This window comes from Zalophus californianus, chromosome 10 (assembly GCF_009762305.2).
Source record: "Zalophus californianus isolate mZalCal1 chromosome 10, mZalCal1.pri.v2, whole genome shotgun sequence".
Classification (NCBI taxonomy): Eukaryota; Metazoa; Chordata; class Mammalia; order Carnivora; family Otariidae; genus Zalophus; species Zalophus californianus.
This window is the reverse complement of record NC_045604.1, coordinates 64702945-64723070: the sequence shown is the minus strand read 5'-3', so window position 1 is coordinate 64723070 and position 20126 is coordinate 64702945. Positions and strand designations below refer to the sequence as shown.

The 20126-nt window shown below is 50.6% G+C and overlaps 1 protein-coding gene across 1 annotated transcript in view; it reads right to left on the bottom strand.

The window, feature by feature from the left end:
* Positions 1–20126, bottom strand: part of KIF26B (kinesin family member 26B) — a 442287-nt gene that overhangs the window by 86735 nt on the left and 335426 nt on the right. Inside the window, exons 6-8 of the mRNA XM_027612815.2 lie at positions 6408–6614; positions 1925–2018; positions 630–892 (exon numbers count right to left, since the gene is read on the bottom strand). Coding sequence (XP_027468616.1) covers positions 630–892; positions 1925–2018; positions 6408–6614 — 564 coding nt within the window. The remainder of the gene's footprint in view (positions 1–629; positions 893–1924; positions 2019–6407; positions 6615–20126) is intronic.

Genomic DNA, 20126 nt, shown 5'->3' with positions numbered 1-20126 from the left:
AAAAAAATCCTATGAAATAAAAGCCTGCTGGAGATGTAAAGAACCAATTCTTCTGGATATGAACCAGGGAGCTCAGAGTCCTTCCTTCACCTACTGTCAGCTGGTGAGGGACAGACACACACAGCAGTCCTGCATCATGCCCTGCAAAGGTGGACTGGAGCTTCTCTGGGCTTCCACAGCTCTAGCAATTATATCATGGTTCTAATTAGAAAGTGGTTATTACTTTTTCCTACCGCACTAGTAAGCTGGCAGTAAAGCCAGGGCCAGAAACATGGTTTATAGAGCCATAAACAGCCCCAGTAATGGCTGGAGTTCTTTGTGCAGAGCAGTAAATATTTCGGCTTGTTGTTTAAACAAAAGAAAGACTGGACTTTCTTTTTTCGAAAGGGGCGTAAAGAAAGTGAATTCCATTTCCCCCACACGCTACAACAATCGCGGCTCCTGCTCATTGTCAAATAGATTCAAGGTACAAATATTTAGGTTGGTTGGGTGAGCGGATGGCTCTGCAGCGGCAGGCCATAACGTTCCCGGCCACCTTCAGGTAAACACACTCGCAAGCCTGCCCGGTTTACATGTGGACGGAGCCACGGGGATCACGGGGCGCGGCACCCCAGGCAGGAGCCGCTCACCTGCGTGCCACAGATGGGATCCTCACACAGGTACACTCCCGGGGACTGGCCGTCCTGCAGGCTGCCCGTGGCCACCTCAGCCAGCAGGTCCCGCAGATTCTCTTCTTTGCCCCACACTTCCACGGCTGAGATCCGCACCGAGAACCGGGCTCCGGTCTTCTCCTTGCGCTCATTGATCAGCTTGAAGAGCCAAGAGATAGCACAGGGGATGATGCCAAGGTTCTGCATGGAATCGTCCTTTCCAATCATGGTGTAGGATTTCCCTGGGGGAAGCGAGGCAAGGAAGGAGCACAGTGTGAGTGTCGGGGCGGGGCGTGCATTCTATGAGGCGATCCCCCCACTTGCGGGGAAGTTGGGGGAAAAGAAAAGGAGGGAAATACTAGGCATTGATGACACAACAACAAAGGGCATTTCCTAGTACTAAGGACAGAGAATGTGAGCACCCAGACGGAGGGACAGGATTTAAGTCTGGACTGAGCTCAGTGTGATGGTTCTTTTTATCAACACCCCACAGATTAAATCCACAGACTTGCACTTTATATCCTTCCTCAAGTTAAATGCGGTGTATATTTTTATAGCAGGAGCAAATTCTATTAAAATGTGCACTGCTGCTTTGATCAGAGATCAAGAAGACCGAAGGGAGCCGAAATGAGCTTTCTGTCTCAGCCTTGAACTGGCCTCCCTCACTGCAAAGCCTTTGTGGGAACCTCTGCCAAGGGGCACTTCTGGAGTTCCCCAAATTCCTAACTTCCCAGCATGTAAGGTAAGGCCTGCGGAGCAGATGGCCCCAGGCCAGGATTAAGAAGGCCCCTGAAGGGGGTGCAGTCATCCAAACCCCTGTCTGGGTGATCCCCTGCCCCGCTTCTCCTTTCTGGCTCGGCACAAGCTGGAGGCTGGGGAGCAAGGCTGGCTGTCAGACACTCTCCCCAGACGGGTCCTGACGTTCTAGGCTTGGCTGGGAGGCCGCGCCTCTGGCTTATTGTGGGCTCCATCCACCACCATGAACCCAAGAGCCCTGCTCGGCACGTGTCCCTCCTCCTTCTGGCTTTCTGGGCACGCCCCTGACCTACACCAAGTGGGAAGGACCCCGCCACCACTTTTCTAGAACACTGGGTCTCCACTTAGGATGAACGCCAAATGTCAAAAGCAGAAACGGTTACTGGTGATTCTTCGATTGGGCAGCCACCTAAAGGAGACAACCTTCCCTTTCATCTGCAGACTCTGGGACCAGAACAGAAGACCAGACCATGTGCCTAGGAATACACGCAGCAGGAACAAGGAAATTTCTCACTGACCCAGCTTGGCGTGGCCGAAACAGAACACACAGCCGTCCGCCCCGTTGACCACAGACTGGATCACCTCTGCCACGGTTCCAGCACACACTTCAGCCTGGCAAACACGAGAAGAGACATGCGCAGTGAGTGGACCATTAGCAACAGGAAAGGGAGCCCCCTTCCCTGGGGCTCGGGTCCCAGGGTCATGGCGTGATAGATGGGTCAGGCCGTAATGCAGTTCTGGGGTGCTCAAAACCCTCTGGGACCCCTGCCTCTTGCAAGCCCGAGCCTTACACACATGACCTGCAAATCACTCCTCTGCTAATTTATGGTGCATTTCAGCTCTCTGTCTGCAAGCCAGGCGGGAACGGGCTGGCATGGGACGCAGGGTGCTTTCGTGGACCTCAGGCTCTCCCTTGATCTGCCCTCCTGGCCTCCCGGACAAGGCTTTTAAACTTCCCACTGGCCCTCTGGATCCTTCACTCACACACATACACAAACACACGCACGCACATGCACACACACAGCCCATGAAATGGACCAAGCTTATTAGTGGGAAAAAGATGATATGCCATTTCAGAAAAATGACCTTGGGCAACATTGTATTTCTGACAGAAGCAGGAGGCCTGTAATCTACATCTGCTTTCTCTCCAGCCTCCTTCCTCTTTCTTGATCCACATCCCCTTCTTTTCAAAACCAGCCTTTTCTTTCTCTCTGTGCAGAGTCAACGTACAATGTCAAAGGCCACTTGTCAGGATGTTACGATGGTGGTTCTTCAGCCGGCGTGGCTCAGCTCCTACACAACTGTCTAAACTCTGAGACCGCGGCCAGGCTCTTGACTTTTTCTGTCTCCCCGTTAACACCCAGTAACTCAGCACTCTGCAAACCATGAGAACTCCATGAATTCTGTGGCCTCACTTGGAGATCTGAGAACTCTCTTTGGGCGGCAGGAGGACAAAATCACGCCCAGTGTGCTGTCCCCACCAGAGTCAGAACTCCAGGAATCCCTCGGAGGCATCAGAGCAAAGTGCCCCCCCCCCCCGTAGGAATCCGAGAGCCACAGCCTTGCCAGGAACGTGGCTGCAGGGGTGCGACTGACCTGAGTATTAGGAAATCGATTCTCTCTCCCAAACCAAAATCGAAAAACCACACTCCCACCCGTTCTCGATCGTTCTGGTGGTTGCCTCAGCAACTCAGCTGGGGTCTCCTCCTGGGCCGAGGGTGTGGCAGGATGAGGCTGCCGTGGGGACCGCGGGATCTGTCACACCCCCAGGGCCTCCCCAGCGAGAGGCCGTTTGGAAGCCCCAGGACGGAGGCTGGAGAATCTTGATGGAACTTGCCACAGGGGCCTCTGCAGAGTGGCGAGGAGCTATGGCTGAAGGAACTCCGCCTTCTTTGGACAAAAAGTGGGGTGGGGGTCAGGGGGCTGAGAGCCCACCCTGACATAGGCTGTACTCGATGAAAGGGCAGCAGGGAGGAAGCTGGGTGTGTGTGGACCAAACAGCCTTCATCGAATCATCTGTGCAAAGGTCTGAGGACACAGGAGACGGGCCTCCCCTTACGGAGTTCCTGCCCACCATCCACGGAGAACAGAGTGGTCAGTGACCTGTCCGTCTCTTACTGCTAGGAGCTGACATGGCCCCTGGAGGCGCCCTGCTGCCTTTCGCCTTGGGCCTGCAGAAGCAGGCAGCCTTCCCTAGCCCAGGCCCCCAAGGCAGGGCCAGGTCGCAGCAAGCCTCTGCTCTCCCACAGGTGTGAGTCCTCCCTACCCCCTTCCTGCTCAGGACTGAGTGTTTGTGTCCTCTCCCAGCCCCCAATTCCTATGTTGAAACCCCACATCCAACGCGACGGCATTTAGAGGTGAAGAAGCCTTTGGGGGAGGTGACTAGGTCATGGGGGTGGAACCCTCCTGAATGGGATTAGTGCCCTGAGGAGAGAGGCCCCAGAGAGCCCCCTCGGGCCACGTGAGGACACAGCAGGGGGACAGCTATGAATCAGAAAGGGGCTCTTGCTGGACGTCGGATCTGCCAGTGCTTTGACCTGGGACTTCCCAGCCTCCAAAGCTGTGAGAAATAAATTTCCCTAGTTTATAAGCCCCTCAATCCGTGCTTATGTGTGGTATGGCCGCCCAAACGGACCAGAGCCTCAGAGGTCTGGCCCGGAGGGGGCAGCGGGTGGCTGCCAAGGCCTCTCAGGCGTCCTAAGGGGGGCTCATAGGGGCAACGAGGAGCAAGGGCCGTTCGGGTCCCTGCTGAGCTTCAGGAAGCTGATGTCCCGACAGACTGACAGAAAGCCGAGTTCCTCGCTGCCTGGGGCCTCCCTCGGGGCCTCTGCTTCGTAAGCCACAAGGAGGACCTGAGAGCAGAGGTCTACTCTGTCCAGCTTCCTGCTCCGGAGGCTCACAGGGAGCTCACGGCTGGGGCGCGGAGGCTGACCGAGACCAGCGGCATGACCTTCCCGGCCTCAGCGAGGACAGAACAGTAAGAGCTCACGTGTTCGGAGCCCTTGCTAAGCTCTGGCTCTCTTCCACCAGGGGTCTTGTGTGTGTCAACTCCGTGGGTTGGATGGCAGGAGGGCACACCGCACACGACACAGTTGAAGGGGAAAGATCCAGGAGAGCTGTCTCCTCAGGAGAGAGACTGTGAATGCGAGACTAATCTTTGAGCCTCGGTTTCCTTGTGCCTGATGTGAAGCAATGTATTAGGATACTGGCCATTTTAACAAAAGGAAAGCATTCCGAAGCCAGAGTGACTATAGCGTCGAGCATCTGGGCTCTGCAACCAAGTGAGAAATGTCAGTAAACACGAGCATTAAAATGGCTTTTTTTTCTGGAATAAATCTAAAACTCATTAATAGTCCACACTGAATTTAGGATTTGCTTTGGGATGCTTACAACTTGGGGAGAAATGCTTTAGAAAAGTTTTTTAACTGTGTTAGTTAAATTATTTGTAGGCCATTTATTAGACACAACATCGGGGTTGGATGAGTGAGCCCATGGGCGGGCAGAACACACAAAATGTAATAAAGAGAGAAACCATCGGACTGGCTTGTAAAGTGTTTTGTCTTTTCATGGTAAAACTCTTTGGGGAAGCCACCTGCTCAGCTCATTAATGAATGCAGCCTATGCTATGTGCTGCATGTCTGGTACACCACCGGGGCCCGAGCGAGCACCAGCACATCCCACCTCAGATGCAGCACGGAGGAAATTAACAGGAGTGATTAGCACCTTGTCTTCTTCAGGTGCTGCCACAGGCCTGAGTTACTCCATTGTACCCCGTTTTGTATAAATCTTGGGAAGTGCTGGAAATTTGTCTGGAAGACACAGCTGTCAGAGGCCAACATGCAGGCAAAGTAGGTCACCATATACCTATGACCTGGGTTATGTGTCTACTAGAAGCTTCTGTCACGCCAACTCCTTCCAGATGAATTGCACCAGATGGTGCAACTGAATCTTCCAGTAGACATCTGTTCTTACTGGGATTGGCTCCAGGAGCTCTGGTCCAGGAATCTTGGCACCCTGGGCCCCCAAGAAGCTTCCAAATTATCGTCATAGCAGTATGGCTATAATTCTCCACCTGTGTGTGTGTGCCCCTTACAATGTGAATTTACAACTCCTCCACTTAAGAGGTGGGGTCGCTTCCCACCCCTAAAACCCGAGCCGATAGAACGCAGCAGAAGCAATGTGCTCTCCATTCAGAGCCTACATCTCAAGAGGCTTGTATACTTGGATCGTGCCATTGCCACGAGAGCAAGCCTGAGACAGCCTGCTGGCTGATGAGAGACAACGTGGATTCTAGATCAGTCCAAAGCCAGCCAGTCCCCAAACATGTGACGGCATCCAGCCAAGACTGCGATCCATACGCGAGCCAAGCTAGAAACAGAAGAATGCTCGGCCAGCCCATAGATTCATGAGGAATGATAAATGCTTATTGTTCTGAGCCGCTGAATTTTAGGGTGGTTTGTAATGCAGCACTAGCTAATACAGGAGCTGTCCTGAGACTCTCTTCTTTCCCTCCTCTCTACTCACTTGGGCCACGGGCCTGTCAACCTCAGCTTCTCTGCCTACCACTTGCCCTAGAAGCCTGCCTAACTCTAACCCAGCTCCTGGACACTCCCGGAAGCCCAGGCAGGAGTGGGGTCCTCATGGACCACAGACGCCACCACCTCGATGCAGGTGGTCCTGAAACTCCCACTTCTGCCTTCTGTCTCCCTGCTTCTGTAAGCCATTGGCTGACTGGCCCCCTCTTCCTTCTCTCCAAGGATATGTTTTGTTGAGATCCCGGCACAGTGATCCTGCCCAAAGTCTGACACCAATAATTCAAAAGGACTGAGCTACTCAATGGAGCTCTGACTGGTTTCCAGAAGTTGTAGGGATGGAAGAATCAACGCATCAGAGCGCTCTGGGAGACACCCTCTGGGCTCACAGGCCCTCGCGAATGGTCAAAGCTTCTCAAAACCAATCAACGTTGCCTGAGCCTGAGGGGGCAGGAAGGGCGACACACACCTGAGAAGCATCTTGTGGAAAAACAGCATCAAAGGCGAACATCTTAGGAGGAACTTGGTTGCCTCTCTTTTGGAAGACATTTTGACCTCCACACGTCAGGGGGTCATACAGGGTGATCTGCTTCTTCCGTGGGTCCACCTTTAAGAAGGAGCTGGATTCTGAGGTATCGCGAGCCAATGTGGAGCAAATGCGAAGCATGACTTTCACCTGCCAAGACACAAAGGCAGGAAAGGACATGGAGTAAGATGGCTGGATACTTCATGAGGGGCCGCCTTGTGGACTCCGGAGATGGAAGTGTACACGGTGGCAGGGAACCTTCTGGTAAATGATGATGACCCTCAACGGGTCAAGGGAAAACCAGCTTATTTATAGCTACCAGTGGAATATTTTGATACGTCCATTGCTTTATTACAGAAACGGCACATCACCTTGTCTTCTTATTAATATAAATTGAAAACCATATGCTGGTGGCCCACTTACAGAGATGACAAGGGAGTGTGGACGGCCGAGGTTTCGGGGCTGGTGTAGTTGCCTTGAAGAGAACTACTCACAGATCAATAACCCACAGACATAAAAGTTAGCCCTGTAATTTATTCCTGGTCTCTGCTCATCAGGACTCTTGGGAGACAAAAACCCACCGTGATTAGTGTCATCATTAAAGGCTGGGGAAATGGCCTGTTTTTAATGGCCAGCATTTGAAATGTGTTCCAAGGAGCAACGGTGATAAAAGATTTGTTTGAAACATGTTATTTGGGGTCCCATTAAGGAGTGCATAGAAGTTGTCATTTCAGGGAACAAAAGCGCATCTGGGCAGGAAACAGGAGCAGTGCGCATAACCCGCTTCCCGAGTCACCCACCGGGGACCAGACGTGACCACGACTGCCCGCTCTACCCCTGCGGCCACGCGGAGCACGCACAGGAAGAAACTGCCTGTCCCGGAGCGCTACGGCGAGCGGAAGTCAGTCTGAAGCCACATGCACACGCGCACTCGCACACACTCACGCACACTCACACATGCGTGCGCGTGCACACACACAGCTCTGCGGGTGCAAGGCCTGGGGCCTGGACAGCGTTTGCCCCCTTCCCAGTCTCTGTCACTGTGTTGCTAGTTCAGTCCCAATGTGTCCAGCACCTGCTGTATGCCAGGCCCTGGGCTAGGTTGGCACTGGGGATGTGAAGGCTGATGATACACAGGGTGACAGACAGAGATAGGCGATTTCTGTAATACCACGTGGCGAATCCTGCAGTGATGTATAGGTTCCTTCTAAGCTCCTCTCTCTGTCTCACCTTCCTCATTGGATCAATCGTCAGGTCTGATGAAATGGCAGTTGTGCCGTTTTGGGGAGAGGGGTTGTGAATTTTTAAATGAATATTTCGAACGTGCACAAATTCTCAGAGAATCATCTGCACCGTGCGTCATGGAGTGAAGGCTTCCTCCCACTTGTCTTTCCCCGTCTTTCTCCCCGGATCTAGGGGCCCGGTGTCGTGGCGGAAGGAGCTCATGGCTGGGATGAGGTCAAGCCCTTGGGATTCAAATGCTGGTTCTCCCACTGGGAGATCATATGACGATTCCTGCATTTCAGGGGGGTCTACTGTGTGCCGGGGCTGTGCTGTCAGCTACAGCTACAGGGCGTCACGTCGTCCTCCTAAGAAGCCAGCACATCGGCATACCTGTCCAGATTTTACAAGGGAGAGAATGGGTGTTCTAGAACTTGTCCCCCATCCCTGAAAATGTAGGTGGTAAGGCTGGGCTCCGACCCCACCTCTGTCTGACACCAAAGCCCACACTTTTTCCATCATGGCAACAGCTGCTTCCCCTCTGTGGTCCAGCCTCTCAGAGCCTCAGTGTTCTCACCTGTGTAATGGGGACAATGAGGCCTATCTCATGGGACTGTGGGGAGAATGAAATGAATTGACATGTGAAGGACTGAGCCCAGGGTGGTGCTCGATTTCTTCTCACCCTCCTCCTCCTCCCTCCCCTATACTGGTCTCCCTGTGCATGGTGACATCCTCACGTTCTCTCATTACAGTGTTAACGACGAGGTTCTAGAACCCAGCCCTGGATGCTGGGTACCATGAGTCACAAACAGGCTGCCACGGGGGATCACTGCGGACAGCGTGTGGTGCTAGGCGCTGGTCCTCACAGGCTCCTGCTAGTAAGATAGTCACTGCATCTATGGCCACAAATCACCCCATCTGTCTACCTTCCACTCAGGCAATTTTCTTGTTCACCGTGAATGTCTCTGATCTTATTTCAGTTCCGTCCAGCCCTACAGCTCTGCCCTAGTGACGCAGGTGTGCTGAGGGCACATATTCCGGTCGCGACTTCCGGGAGGTGTCTGGGGGCCTCCGGGCGTTCTGTGAGCAAATCCCCTCGCCCGGCCTCGGAGCAGTGTAAGTCAAGGATGAGGCCGCGCCAGGCAGAACCGATGGAGTCACACGGCCCGCTGCTTTTCTATTTCACAATTGCGCATGCAATTTCTGGGTAACCAGAGGTGCTGAATGTAAAATATGAGTTAAGCCAGGCAAGGGCCTGCGAGAAGCAGGAGAGAGGGGGCTGAATTTGCCAGGGGGAATGCTCTTGCATCCTAATGAAGTTCCAAGCCTGTGCTTACATTTCGGCGGACAGGCCGAAGATCCCGGCCGCTGGCCTGGCCAAGGAGGTACTCAGCCCTTTCCACACCCATGAACTCGGGGCGGGGGGGGCGGGGAAATGCTACCTTCATTCTTTCCTTTGCAATTCATTTCAATAAATGGGTATATTTTTTCCCCCTTAAAGGAAGGAAAAGGGGTTTTTCTGCTTGACTTCCTTGGTGTCATTATCCTTTCCGTCCAGCACTCCACTTCCTGCTAAATCCTCTGTAATTAAAGTGCTTCGCAGATGCCACTTGTGAGCAAGACTGTCCCCTGGACTTCTTGCCAGGAGTTCTCATTTTGGGGGCAAACACTGGTGGGTTCCTTCCTCCACTGGAGGCTCTGGGCAGCGGAGAGGGTCCCTGCACTTGGGAACGTGCACGCCCTTCTCCCGGGCCTCAGGGCACAGGGGCCTGTCTGATTCCAATCCCAAAGGCAGAACCGGCAGAATGAGATCCAGAAAGCCAGGGCACACTCTGGCCCAGCACCCCCGTTCAAATGACAGGAGACTGGCGCTTCCCTACCCAAGCCCTCAGGGGTCGGGACCCCACTTTGCCTCATTTATGTGATTGCTCAGGAGACAGTAGAGCCAGCCATTCCTTGGGGTGGCCGTGGCCTCTGTGTCTTGCTCATTAATCATGGCAGCACCTCCCCCTGGATGGCATGAGGGACTCAGAGAGGCTCTGTGAGAGACTGGTCGAGAGAGGCGGGGCCTGGCTCCTGAGCTGTGCGGACTCCCCATCAGAGCGGAAGACATGGCTGGGCCGCCCCATGGCCTTCTGGGCGCTCGTGAGGGGCGGGTCCAGCAGGAGCTCACTCTTGACTCTATATGTGATCATGAGCATGGGTGTTCCTATCTGGCCCTAGTCACCAGGTACAAGTACATAGTACACCCCTGGGGGTCTCCTCATTGCCCACCTCTCAACCCAGAAGCTGTCCAGTGGGAGGCTTCCTTCAGACACTAAGGCAAAGGAAGGCTTTGGGCAAATGTGACCTTTGGAAGGATCTCTTACCACCCAGAGAAGACCACAGCTGGTGGGTGAGGAGGTGCGGGGAAAGAGAGAACACAATCACCATTCTCATGCAGCAGCTTTGTTTGAACTCCTTTGTGGGTCCCCATGATGCTCAACAGACACACGGGAAACAGTGACTGGTCCCCAGGTCACGCCTCAGCCCCAGCAAACGCTCAAGGTAAGTGTGTCGGGGGTACACTGTTCCCCCCCCAAGGGTAGAGGCTGCAGAATACACTAAGCACTAACACCTTTTACTTCGTTTACATTTTTATACTTTGAATCTCCTTACGCTGATGTCTACGTTCACAAATTTTTAAGAATCAGGTCAGTAAAAATGAGTCAAGATCGACCTAACAAGAAACACCATTTGCATCATCTTGTCTTGATCCCAGAGTATCCGAGTTATTTCCAAACCTTCCAAATCGATTCTTAAGTTCCTAACACGTGTCTGGAAATGGTTCAAGGCAAATCAAGACACCGATGTCTTAGGTTTGTCAAAATCCACCAACAAGAAGAAGAGCGAGAAAAGTGAAAAAGTAAGATTGTCAGGGGGAGTCTAGAACAAAGGACTCACCCACTGAGACGGAACAGACAGAACAGCCAAACTGCAGAGCTGGTCGGCATCCCATGAGTCTGGCCCGGGACCCCGCATCCCACCTACTGAGGCCGGTGCCCGTGGTGGGGGTGCTGGGGTTCCTCCTGACGAATGTAAGCCACAGAAATATCCACCACCCTGCCCTGGCAGGTGACCTTCTCCGCCTCCGATGAGAGATAGCACGAGTTTGGGTGAAAGGCAGAGTTGGCATCCCAGCCCTGCCTGGTGGGAGTGCAGGGTGGGGTATGCGGAGGCAGCCCCGTGCTGGTCTCAGGGCGCACCAGGACGCCTTCCCTGGTTTCTACATATTTTCAGATGGGTCCAGCTCTTGAGGGACAAATGAAAGACAACAGAAGGGTCCGTTGCCTCTCATGAGTGTATCTCCTTTCTAACAGTTTCCAGCATGCACCACAGTGAACGGGGAGCCTGGAGACTGGGTTCTAGTCCAGATGTCACCACCACAGAGTCATGTGGGCCTTGGTATCCTTATCCCTAAAATGGGCCTGTTGTGCCACCCCCCCTTGAAGGACAGTTGGGAAGCATACAAATGCAAAATATTATTCTCAAAAGAAAGAAAAGATGCATATCCCTCAAATCAACTCATAGAAAATAGACTTTTCTATATTAGATTAATCATATCAGAAGCCTTTCTACTAGGCTTAATTTTTAAAGATTTATTTTATCTGAGAGAGAGAGACAGAGAGCAGGGGGGAGGGGCAGAGGGAGAGGGAGAGAGAGTCTTAAGCAGACTCCGTGCTGAGTGCGGAGCCCGAGGTGGGGCTCGATCTCATGACCCTGAGATCATGACCTGAGCCAAAACCAAGAGTCGGACATGTAACTGACTGTGCCACCCAGGCACCTTAGGCTTAATTTTAAAAATTAAAGCAAAAAATTCTTTAATGAGCATGCACATACATAGTGACATGAGAGACGAGATCAAATTATTTTCCTCTCCCCCCAACAAATTAAAGACAATGTGGTCTGCCTACATCTTTTGCAAAGGTAAGTAATCCCTGTTAAATTTTATCTGAACACCTAAAATCAAGATGTAGTGTTTCCCTTATTTTATTCCTTTCTTTTCTGTCTTGATCGGATGTGCTCACGTTGTCTACTTATGGCACATTAATCCCTTCCGGAAGCTTCTCCAGGCTTTCCGACTGAGATGATTGGAGGGACAGGAGCTGTGAATGGTGTGTCCTCAGTATGCATTCTTCTCGACACACTCGCTTTTCCAATCTACCAAGAAATTCAGCAACCCTCCGCATCCTTCCATGCTTAGGACATTCTGACAAATCTAGCGTAAAAGAGTTTGATGAAGTGCTGATTTCTAAAACGCACCACGAGGGATTAAGGGTGCAATTTTCCAGCTATTATTTAAAGAGCACTTTCTTCTTTATAACCTGATTCTGTTGCTAACCCACCGCTCACACGCCGACCCCCATTCGTATGACTTTCCCTCCCCTTTTGATTTACTCAACGTGCCTACTTGACCTGACGGACGAGAGAGAGAGAGAGAGGCAAAGAGTTTCCATAAAGGAGCAAATTAAAGCTGGGCTTTACAAAAGGAGAAAGCTTAAATACTTCTCTGGTAAAATGTTTAGAAAGAATCTGAAATTGCTCTTTCTGGAGGCAGATCTTGATGATTTCACATGACTGAAAGGCTCCAGAAGTTTCTTAGGAGGCCATGGGAGGCATGGGTCAAACAGCAATGGTGTTGGAACGACCCTCATCCCGAGAGCTGTGCTCCCTAAGTTTACAGAGGGAGGCTTTAAACACAGCTGACAAAGTTGGGTTCCATCGAGGCATAGTTACCTTAAAGAACTGTAGATCCACTAACCACAGCTCAGTCGTCACTGATGGAACAAAACCAAATTGGACTGAATTTCTTTGATCAAAACACAACGGTAATCCTCCGTGATCTAGTCAAGGGTCGTGGGGCTAGTCCCCTGGAGAAGGTCCAGAGCAATAGGATCTAGTACCGAGTTTGGGGGGCAGGAGGTGAGTGCCCCCCACCCCGCCCGACTTATTCTGGGGGAGTGTCTACTCTGTGTCAACAAAATCAATCACTTTATCACTCACTCAGCACCTGCCATCTGTGCAGCGAATGTAACTTCTTCACAATCTTACAAATTTTGTATTTACAGAGGATTTTCTCATATCTTATTTCCATTTGATTTCCTGCAACAGCTTTATCGGGGAAATGTTAATATGATTATTACTAGCATCATCCTAGCTTTACGACCCAGGAGGCTTAAGTAACTGGGTGCTGGGCACTTAAGTGACTTGTCCAGAGCCAGCTGCCCGCTGAGCATCCCAGGTCAGATGGAGCCAGAGAAGGAGCTGGTCCTCGCCCCAAGCCCAGCAGGGCTTGAACCCGTTCAGCCGGGCTGGGTCGGAGCTAAACCACCTTCGAGAGAAGATGCCTGCACTGGGCGGCTGGCTTCTCAGAGGTGCCAGTGGGTGAGCGCGCATGTGGTGCCAGACAGCAAATAATGAGCCCCGACGCCATCAGAGAGGGAGGGGCAGATTTACATTATTAAAAGCCAGGCTGGGAAAGGTGACAAGTGGTGGCACAAGAAAGCTTAAGTGTGAGACCAGAAAATGGAGCCCAGTAATGAGATGTGTTCACTGAGCAAGTGCTTGGGGGATGGAGGAGGAGGAGGGAAAGTCCCCAGGCTCCTGGCGGGTGCGTCTGTCAGCCCAGCGGGGAATGCAGCCGGGGAGGGGAGTGGGCGGCCAAGGAAGGATCCTTCCCCAGAGAGGCGAGAGGCGCTGCTCCGGGCCAGGCAGCCTCTGGGAGCGAGGTTCCCTTCCACCAGTTAGCAAGCTGGGGGCAAGCCGGCCAGACTGCGAGGACAAGAACAGACATATTTCAGGAGCTGGGCTGGAAGCAGGGACTGGACTCACAGCGTATGCCGAAGAGGCCCCATCTCTTAGCACAGCGTATCTGGGAATGTATTTCAGATGGATGAGCTGGTTTAAAAACACGTCCTAAGACACAGTCATTCTTGGGTCCAGAGTGACGCGGGATATGGGGTTCTGAGGCATCCCCGGAGATGAGCAGCTCCAGGGTTAAGGACACCCGCACGTCCTCCCTACGACCATGTGGAGCGTAGCCTGGGATCTGGGAGACGGGCTGCCTGGGGTCTGAGCTCTGGCTGTGCTGTTCACGGATGTGTACCTGTGCCCAAGTGGCTTAACCTCCATACTACATCTAGAAACTCTTCCTAATAAACACGACGCTCCTAGCAGGGCTGTCGTGATCATAAAAAGAGCAGATGCCTACAGCACCCCTTACAACTGTGCCTGCTATGTAAATCCTGGCCGTTCGGAGTTTATAATACCTATATTAGGGGCGCCTGGGTGGCTCAGTTGGTTAATCGACTGCCTTCGGCTCAGGTCATGATCCTGGAGTCCCGGGATCGAGTCCCACATCGGGCTCCCTGCTGAGCAGGGAGTCTGCTTCTCCCTGTGAACCTCTTGCCTCTCATGCTCTCTATCTCATTCTCTCTCTCTCTCAAATAAATAAATAAAATCTTTATAATACCTATATTATGTGATAGTATATCAATATGACAAAGTTTTAGTATTGTACAAATTTATAATATAAATTTAAAAATGACTATTGTTGAGGGTGTGAGTCTACTGGAAAGATCATGAACTTGGAGGTCAGATACCAGCTCTCTCTAGTTGTGTGACCATGAACGTATTATTTGAACATAGTTTTCTCACCAGTATAGGGGATAATAACCATTCTCTGGAGGGACTTACGTGATTATTAGGCAGATAACCATGCTATGCACTTGGCCCAAAGCAGTCTCTACAGTGATTTACCATCACCCCGAACCCACGTTCACAGCGGTGATGAGAGCTCACGCCCTCCGGAGCCCAACACCAGGTCACGGCTCTCTCAGCAATCCCTTCCACCACCTTTGACCCAGGGCTCCTGCAGACCTAGTTACTAGACCCTTTCTGGTTTATGCCACATGCACCAGAGGCCTAGAGAGAGAAAGTGTTGTCCCGCCATGCAGACTTGCTCCGGGCCCCCCAATTCTTACAGATCCAAGGTGAAGCTCAGGACTTCCAATTCCCACCCACTCTTTCCTTCACCTGAGTTTTGGTAGATGCTGGGTAAGTGACACCTGGAGATTTTTCTGAATATCAGGTAGGAATACTGTTGTGGTTAGTTTGTGGTTACTGTGGTTATTTTATGTTTTGAAGTACCCATTCAAGAGACAAAATGGACTTTTTGAGCAAAGCGGCCGTGGGCACTCCTTACATTAGAATTCTTTCCGATGCACTCAGTTTGGCGTTTGGCACTTATTGTTAATAAGGGCCCATTTACCGCTAAAGCTCACTCATGTGTTACAACGGCAGAGCTAAATAGTAGATCTGTCGTTAAATAGCAAACACTCGGGGAATGTTGCATCTGTGTCCGACAGACGCAGACCCCGTCTGTCACCAGGGAGGTGCTGTCTGGTTTTGAAAACAACAGGACCAAGGGAAAGTTGTTTTCTTTTGCAGCCCACTTTATTATAAATATGAAAACCTCAGCGTGCTAACCTGACCCTTGATGTCGTGTCTTCTGCACCTTGTTGTGGGGTTCTCCCGGCCCCGGGGAAATTCACCACCCCACTGCTCCCGACCTTTGACCTAGGTAACTAACACCCGGAACTCTGAGAAGTCAAGGAACCCAGTCTAGTGACCGTCTAGAAATACCAGCTCCAGATACACCACGGAATTCGGTAAGGAACCATAAGAGACCACCTGGTTATCCAAAATGCAAAGACAGGAGCCACGATCATCTCATAATTAGGCATATATCTTTCTGGCATTCATCCCTGAAGACCCTTTTCCATAGAAAGTTGTCATCTAGGAAGACTGTCTATGCGGGCTCCCAGGTTCCTGAGCATGTGCATCTCCCACAAGATGATAATTTGCTCCCAGTAGGACCACGCATGGATGACACCTGAACACAGCTTCGGGGTGCCAGTTTGGCCTGAGTTCTCAGAGCTTCCTGGGGACAGATGTCAGGTGAGCCAGATCAGAAAGAACCCCTCCGTTCAGCAGTAAGGCCTCTCCCGCCTACAGACTGCTTGCCTGGTGGTGGGAGAGAAGGCGTCTTTCTCGGCGCCCACAGGACGGTGGGTTCGAAGCCGGGTGGGGAGTCCCCTCCTTAAAAAGCCGTGATACACACACCCCAGGACTGGGCTCTTGTCCAGCCTGGAGCCTAGTAGCCCTGGTTTCAGGCAAGAGAACACACATTGGAGGAAACTTTGGGGTCAAGAGGTTGAAATCTGGAACAGTCCTGGGTAAAATTTAGGAAGTCAGGTAAACTAACTAACATTGAAGCCTGACAAGTACTCGATGGGTCGCCACCCCGCATGATGAAGATGTTTAGAAGATGTTTTTCCAAACTAAATACTTTGTACTTAACCTGGACAATAGGGAGCCATGGACGGATGGAGAGTGAGACTAGCAGGAGGTCCCCACTGCTCTGCAGTAAAGCTCCAGGGGCCACAATTTCTCCATCTGAAAACCCCTCCAGCAGTCTTCCTGGGCTGCTACGGAGTTAAGGGAGACAATGTTCCTGCAACTTGCACTTTTATAATCACACAACGTTCTAAAACATGCTGACGATTTTTTCAGTGAGTCTCCAGCAGGGACTGGGTGGAGGACCCACAACTGTTGAGTTAAGAGCCTGCTGTGTGCATGTGCACTTGGTGCTGGCAGCGGCCCCGTAACTTGACAAGGAGAATAATGACTCAGTCAAGCAACAAATAAATATTTATTAAAATGCCAATGAGCAAGGCACTTGCCTTACCTGGGGAAGCAAAGTATGCCAAAACATTTGCATTCAAGGAGAGAGCCGAAGACAGATGTGTTTCGGAGCTCTCGAGAAGAGGGAATGCTGTTTTACAGGAGTGTACCTAAATCCACGGCATGTAGGTTGCTCAGTTCCAGCCTTTGAACAGACTGTGTCGGGGTAGCCAGGGGGTTGCCCGGGGCTAAAACATCTCTGCTCTGCAGTGGGAGAGAAAGAGCAGCGTTGGCCCCTCTGTCCTCAGGATCACGTATCAGCTCACCCACCGGACATTGCTCTTTCCTGCATCTGGGTCAGACTCCCACTCAGTGACAAGGTGTCTAACGCATGAGGGAAACAGCACAGATTCTTGACTTTGTGAGCTTTTATAAGGCAACTGGCCACTTGCTGTCGTCTCTCCAGTTGAAGTGACAACAGTTAAGCACAGGTCCCCAGGAACTGACTTCACATCAGCATGCGAAGGGAAGTGCGTGTTGTCTTACTCAACAGCAGTAAACTACTTGAATCGAAACGACTGGTTTAGACACAGATTGGGGGGAGGGGGCTCCCAGAATTACAGACTCAGTAGGTCTGGGGTGGGGCCCGAGAATCAGCATTTCTAACAAGACCCTGCTGATTTTGTCACTGTGAGCATCTCACTTGAGGAACCACCGTTCCATGGGTATGTTGGCTTCATCCTCGTGGAAGTGTTCTCTCAGATTCCATTGGGAGTCCAAAACACAACTGGTAAGAATGTTACATGCTGGGGAAATGACAGTCTTATTAATTTTAAAGATTCTGGTACCTAACAAAAGAACATTTTGGTGCTGTCAAAATGGAAGTGGCTTCTGACTCTGCTCCATAGTCGGCTGGAGGAAAACTCTCGAGCTCTAAAGTGAGTAAGCGTCGACCTTAGTAAGGATCGCTAGGTTGAAGGGCTCTTCTTCTGAAAGTAGCCCAAGTCTTGGATCTATACTTCTCTGGTTCTGCAGCTCTCCCCTGTCCCCCGCCCCACTTTTATTTCTCATAAGGAGGCATAAACTTCCCACAACAGAATTCAAACCAACCCTTCCTTTACTACTTTTCTGTATCTTTCTTCAAAGAAATTATTATTTATGATTGTATACAAATTATACTTCTTAGGAAATCAACATTAAAGCAAATCAACAACTGTTCCAAGACCATTTCTCCTCCTGGAGAATGCCGTCCCGGCTCGGCAACACTATGCACATGCGTGTGCATGTGTATGTGCGAGCGTGCATGTGCACGCATGCATGTGAGTGTGAGCACACTTGAGAATAATGTTTAACACCTGCATTTATAACTTCGGATATCAATAAGCATTTATGGTCATTGAATAGAATGGTCAGTATGAGTAGAATGGTCAATATTTAGTTCATGTGGAAAACAGTTATTAAAATTCAAAAACTTAGGATCATTTCACCAGAGAAGGATCCTCTGCTTCTAGGTCACGGTTCATCCAGAATGATGTCTGAATTCGATGGAAGTATCTCAGAATAAACTGGTTACAGAAAACACATAATACCCGCTGGGTAGGGCCGAGGAAATGCTAATTTTGCTTTGTTGGGTAGGTGAAAACTCGTAACCTTCCAGCCAGTGTTTCCAGCTTTGACGTTATCACAAGTGAGAATGGTGATGTAACCCAGATCCATCTTGAAGCCCATTTAGGTACCAGAAGATCTTATTATGATACTGTCCACTTCTAACACAGTCCAGATGGCCGAGGGCCCTCTGGTAGCATCAAGAGCTCTAGAGAACTCCACTCAGAGTGAACTGATTTAATAAACTCTCCTGCATGATAAGAAACATTCATCTATCAAAATGGAGTAAATGAGACTATAATGACTCTCCCCAGAAGTCTGAGTTTAGGGTTAGGTTGTCTGGGTAGGGCATGGTGGCAATAAGTCTCCGGGAAAAAAACTCCTTTTCAAATTTGGAAGATTTTGAGTGCCTGGAAGGGCAGCCTGCTTCCTATTTATCCTTACATCCCCAGGGGCACTGATAGCGCCTTTCACCCAGATGAAGCTCAGTTCTTCGGGGCCAGTAAGTTTTCAGTCTGGGAGGTAGAAAGGAGAGATGGAAGCATCCAGAGATGGGATCTTCCCTGGGATGGTTGTGGATGAGGGCACAAAAGGAAATGAAAGGAGTTACGAAGGAAGAGAAAGAGTGCTCCAGAAATAATCATGACAAGTGAGGTCAGGCGTTGGAAATGTCTTCAAAGCAACCCACCCAGATTGTAAACTCTTGCTTCTTGTATTTTTAGGGGGTGGGCAGGAGGTGGTGGTTGTGCTGATTGGTGGGGTGAGGACTGTGTCTCAATTTACAAAACAGATAGACGTAAAAATACTCTGACCACTAGTTTTTCTGAGGGACAGAGCAGGTGTGTATAGGTTTCTGGGAAATGGGCGGTAGAAAATCCTGTCGACCCTATGCTTGATGTTGGCTCTTTCATGTGGTTCTGATTCAATAAGCATCTCTTGAGGACTTACCTCTGCTCTGCTCTGTGCCAACCTCCCTGCTACCCTATATGGTTGGCCTTTCTTATCATGGGATTGAAATGGCCTCCCTAAGTTCTCAAAGGAGGTAAGTAGCAGATGTGGGACTCAAACTCAGCTCTGGCTGTAGGTCGTGAACCTTTTCTTTTACCCCAACTGCCTACCCGGGGAGACAACGCACAAGGGCAAATGCAAACCCTTTAGATCAAGCCCCACCTATTGCATATAAATCGTACACAAAACAGACTCCACACTGAAGATATTTACGGTTGCCTTGGCAAGTTTTATGGAGTTCCCTTAAGTCATTTTTTTCCTGGTGTTGCTGTGGTTCGGCATGCTGAAACGTATTTCTGCACTTCAAGAACACACAGGCTATGATTAAGTATATTAAGGGACTTTTAAAACTTAGATTAATGGCCTGATAAGTTGTAAAACAACTCAAAATTGTGTAAATTTGTATTCAGGGATTTTCTAAAATTGTAACTTACTGACTCTATAGATTGTAACAAGTCCTTTGAAACTGTTCCACTCTATGATTCAAATCTTTACCATGTAGTTTATTGACAGGTTGATGGATACAATGACCCCGTTGGTGGGCACATGTTAAATTCACAGCTTGTGTAGTCGTCCCTTAGGAGGACCTGTTAGTCCCTCAGCAGACATGCTGGGCAGACCCCGAGGACTGAACCCCCAATCAGCCATCTTGCCAATAGAAGCCATTCACTGAATGTAGGTGAAGGCAAGAGAATGGATGGTTCCAAGAAAACTGACCCCATTCTTTAACACATGCACTCAGGCGTGCGCGTGCACACACACACACACACACACACACACACACAAACACACATACACATGTCTGTCTGTCTATCTTCTACAATTATCCATCTTCATCACTATAATGCTCACAAATGTACTTGCAACAAAACAGTGCTATTTGGATCCAGGGCAAATCCTCATCAGTAGCTCTTGGTTCAAAATTGGGAAAAAAACGAGGGGTCGACAGTGTGGTGAATACCCCTCTAGGCAGCATCAACTCTTGGAGGACTCTTGGGTATCGACAACGTATCTGAAGAAACAGTGTTCTGAATGTCGCTCCAGAGGACCAGAATGTCACATCCGGAGGCTGTGCAGTGTGAGATGCACTCGCAGGTGGAAGTT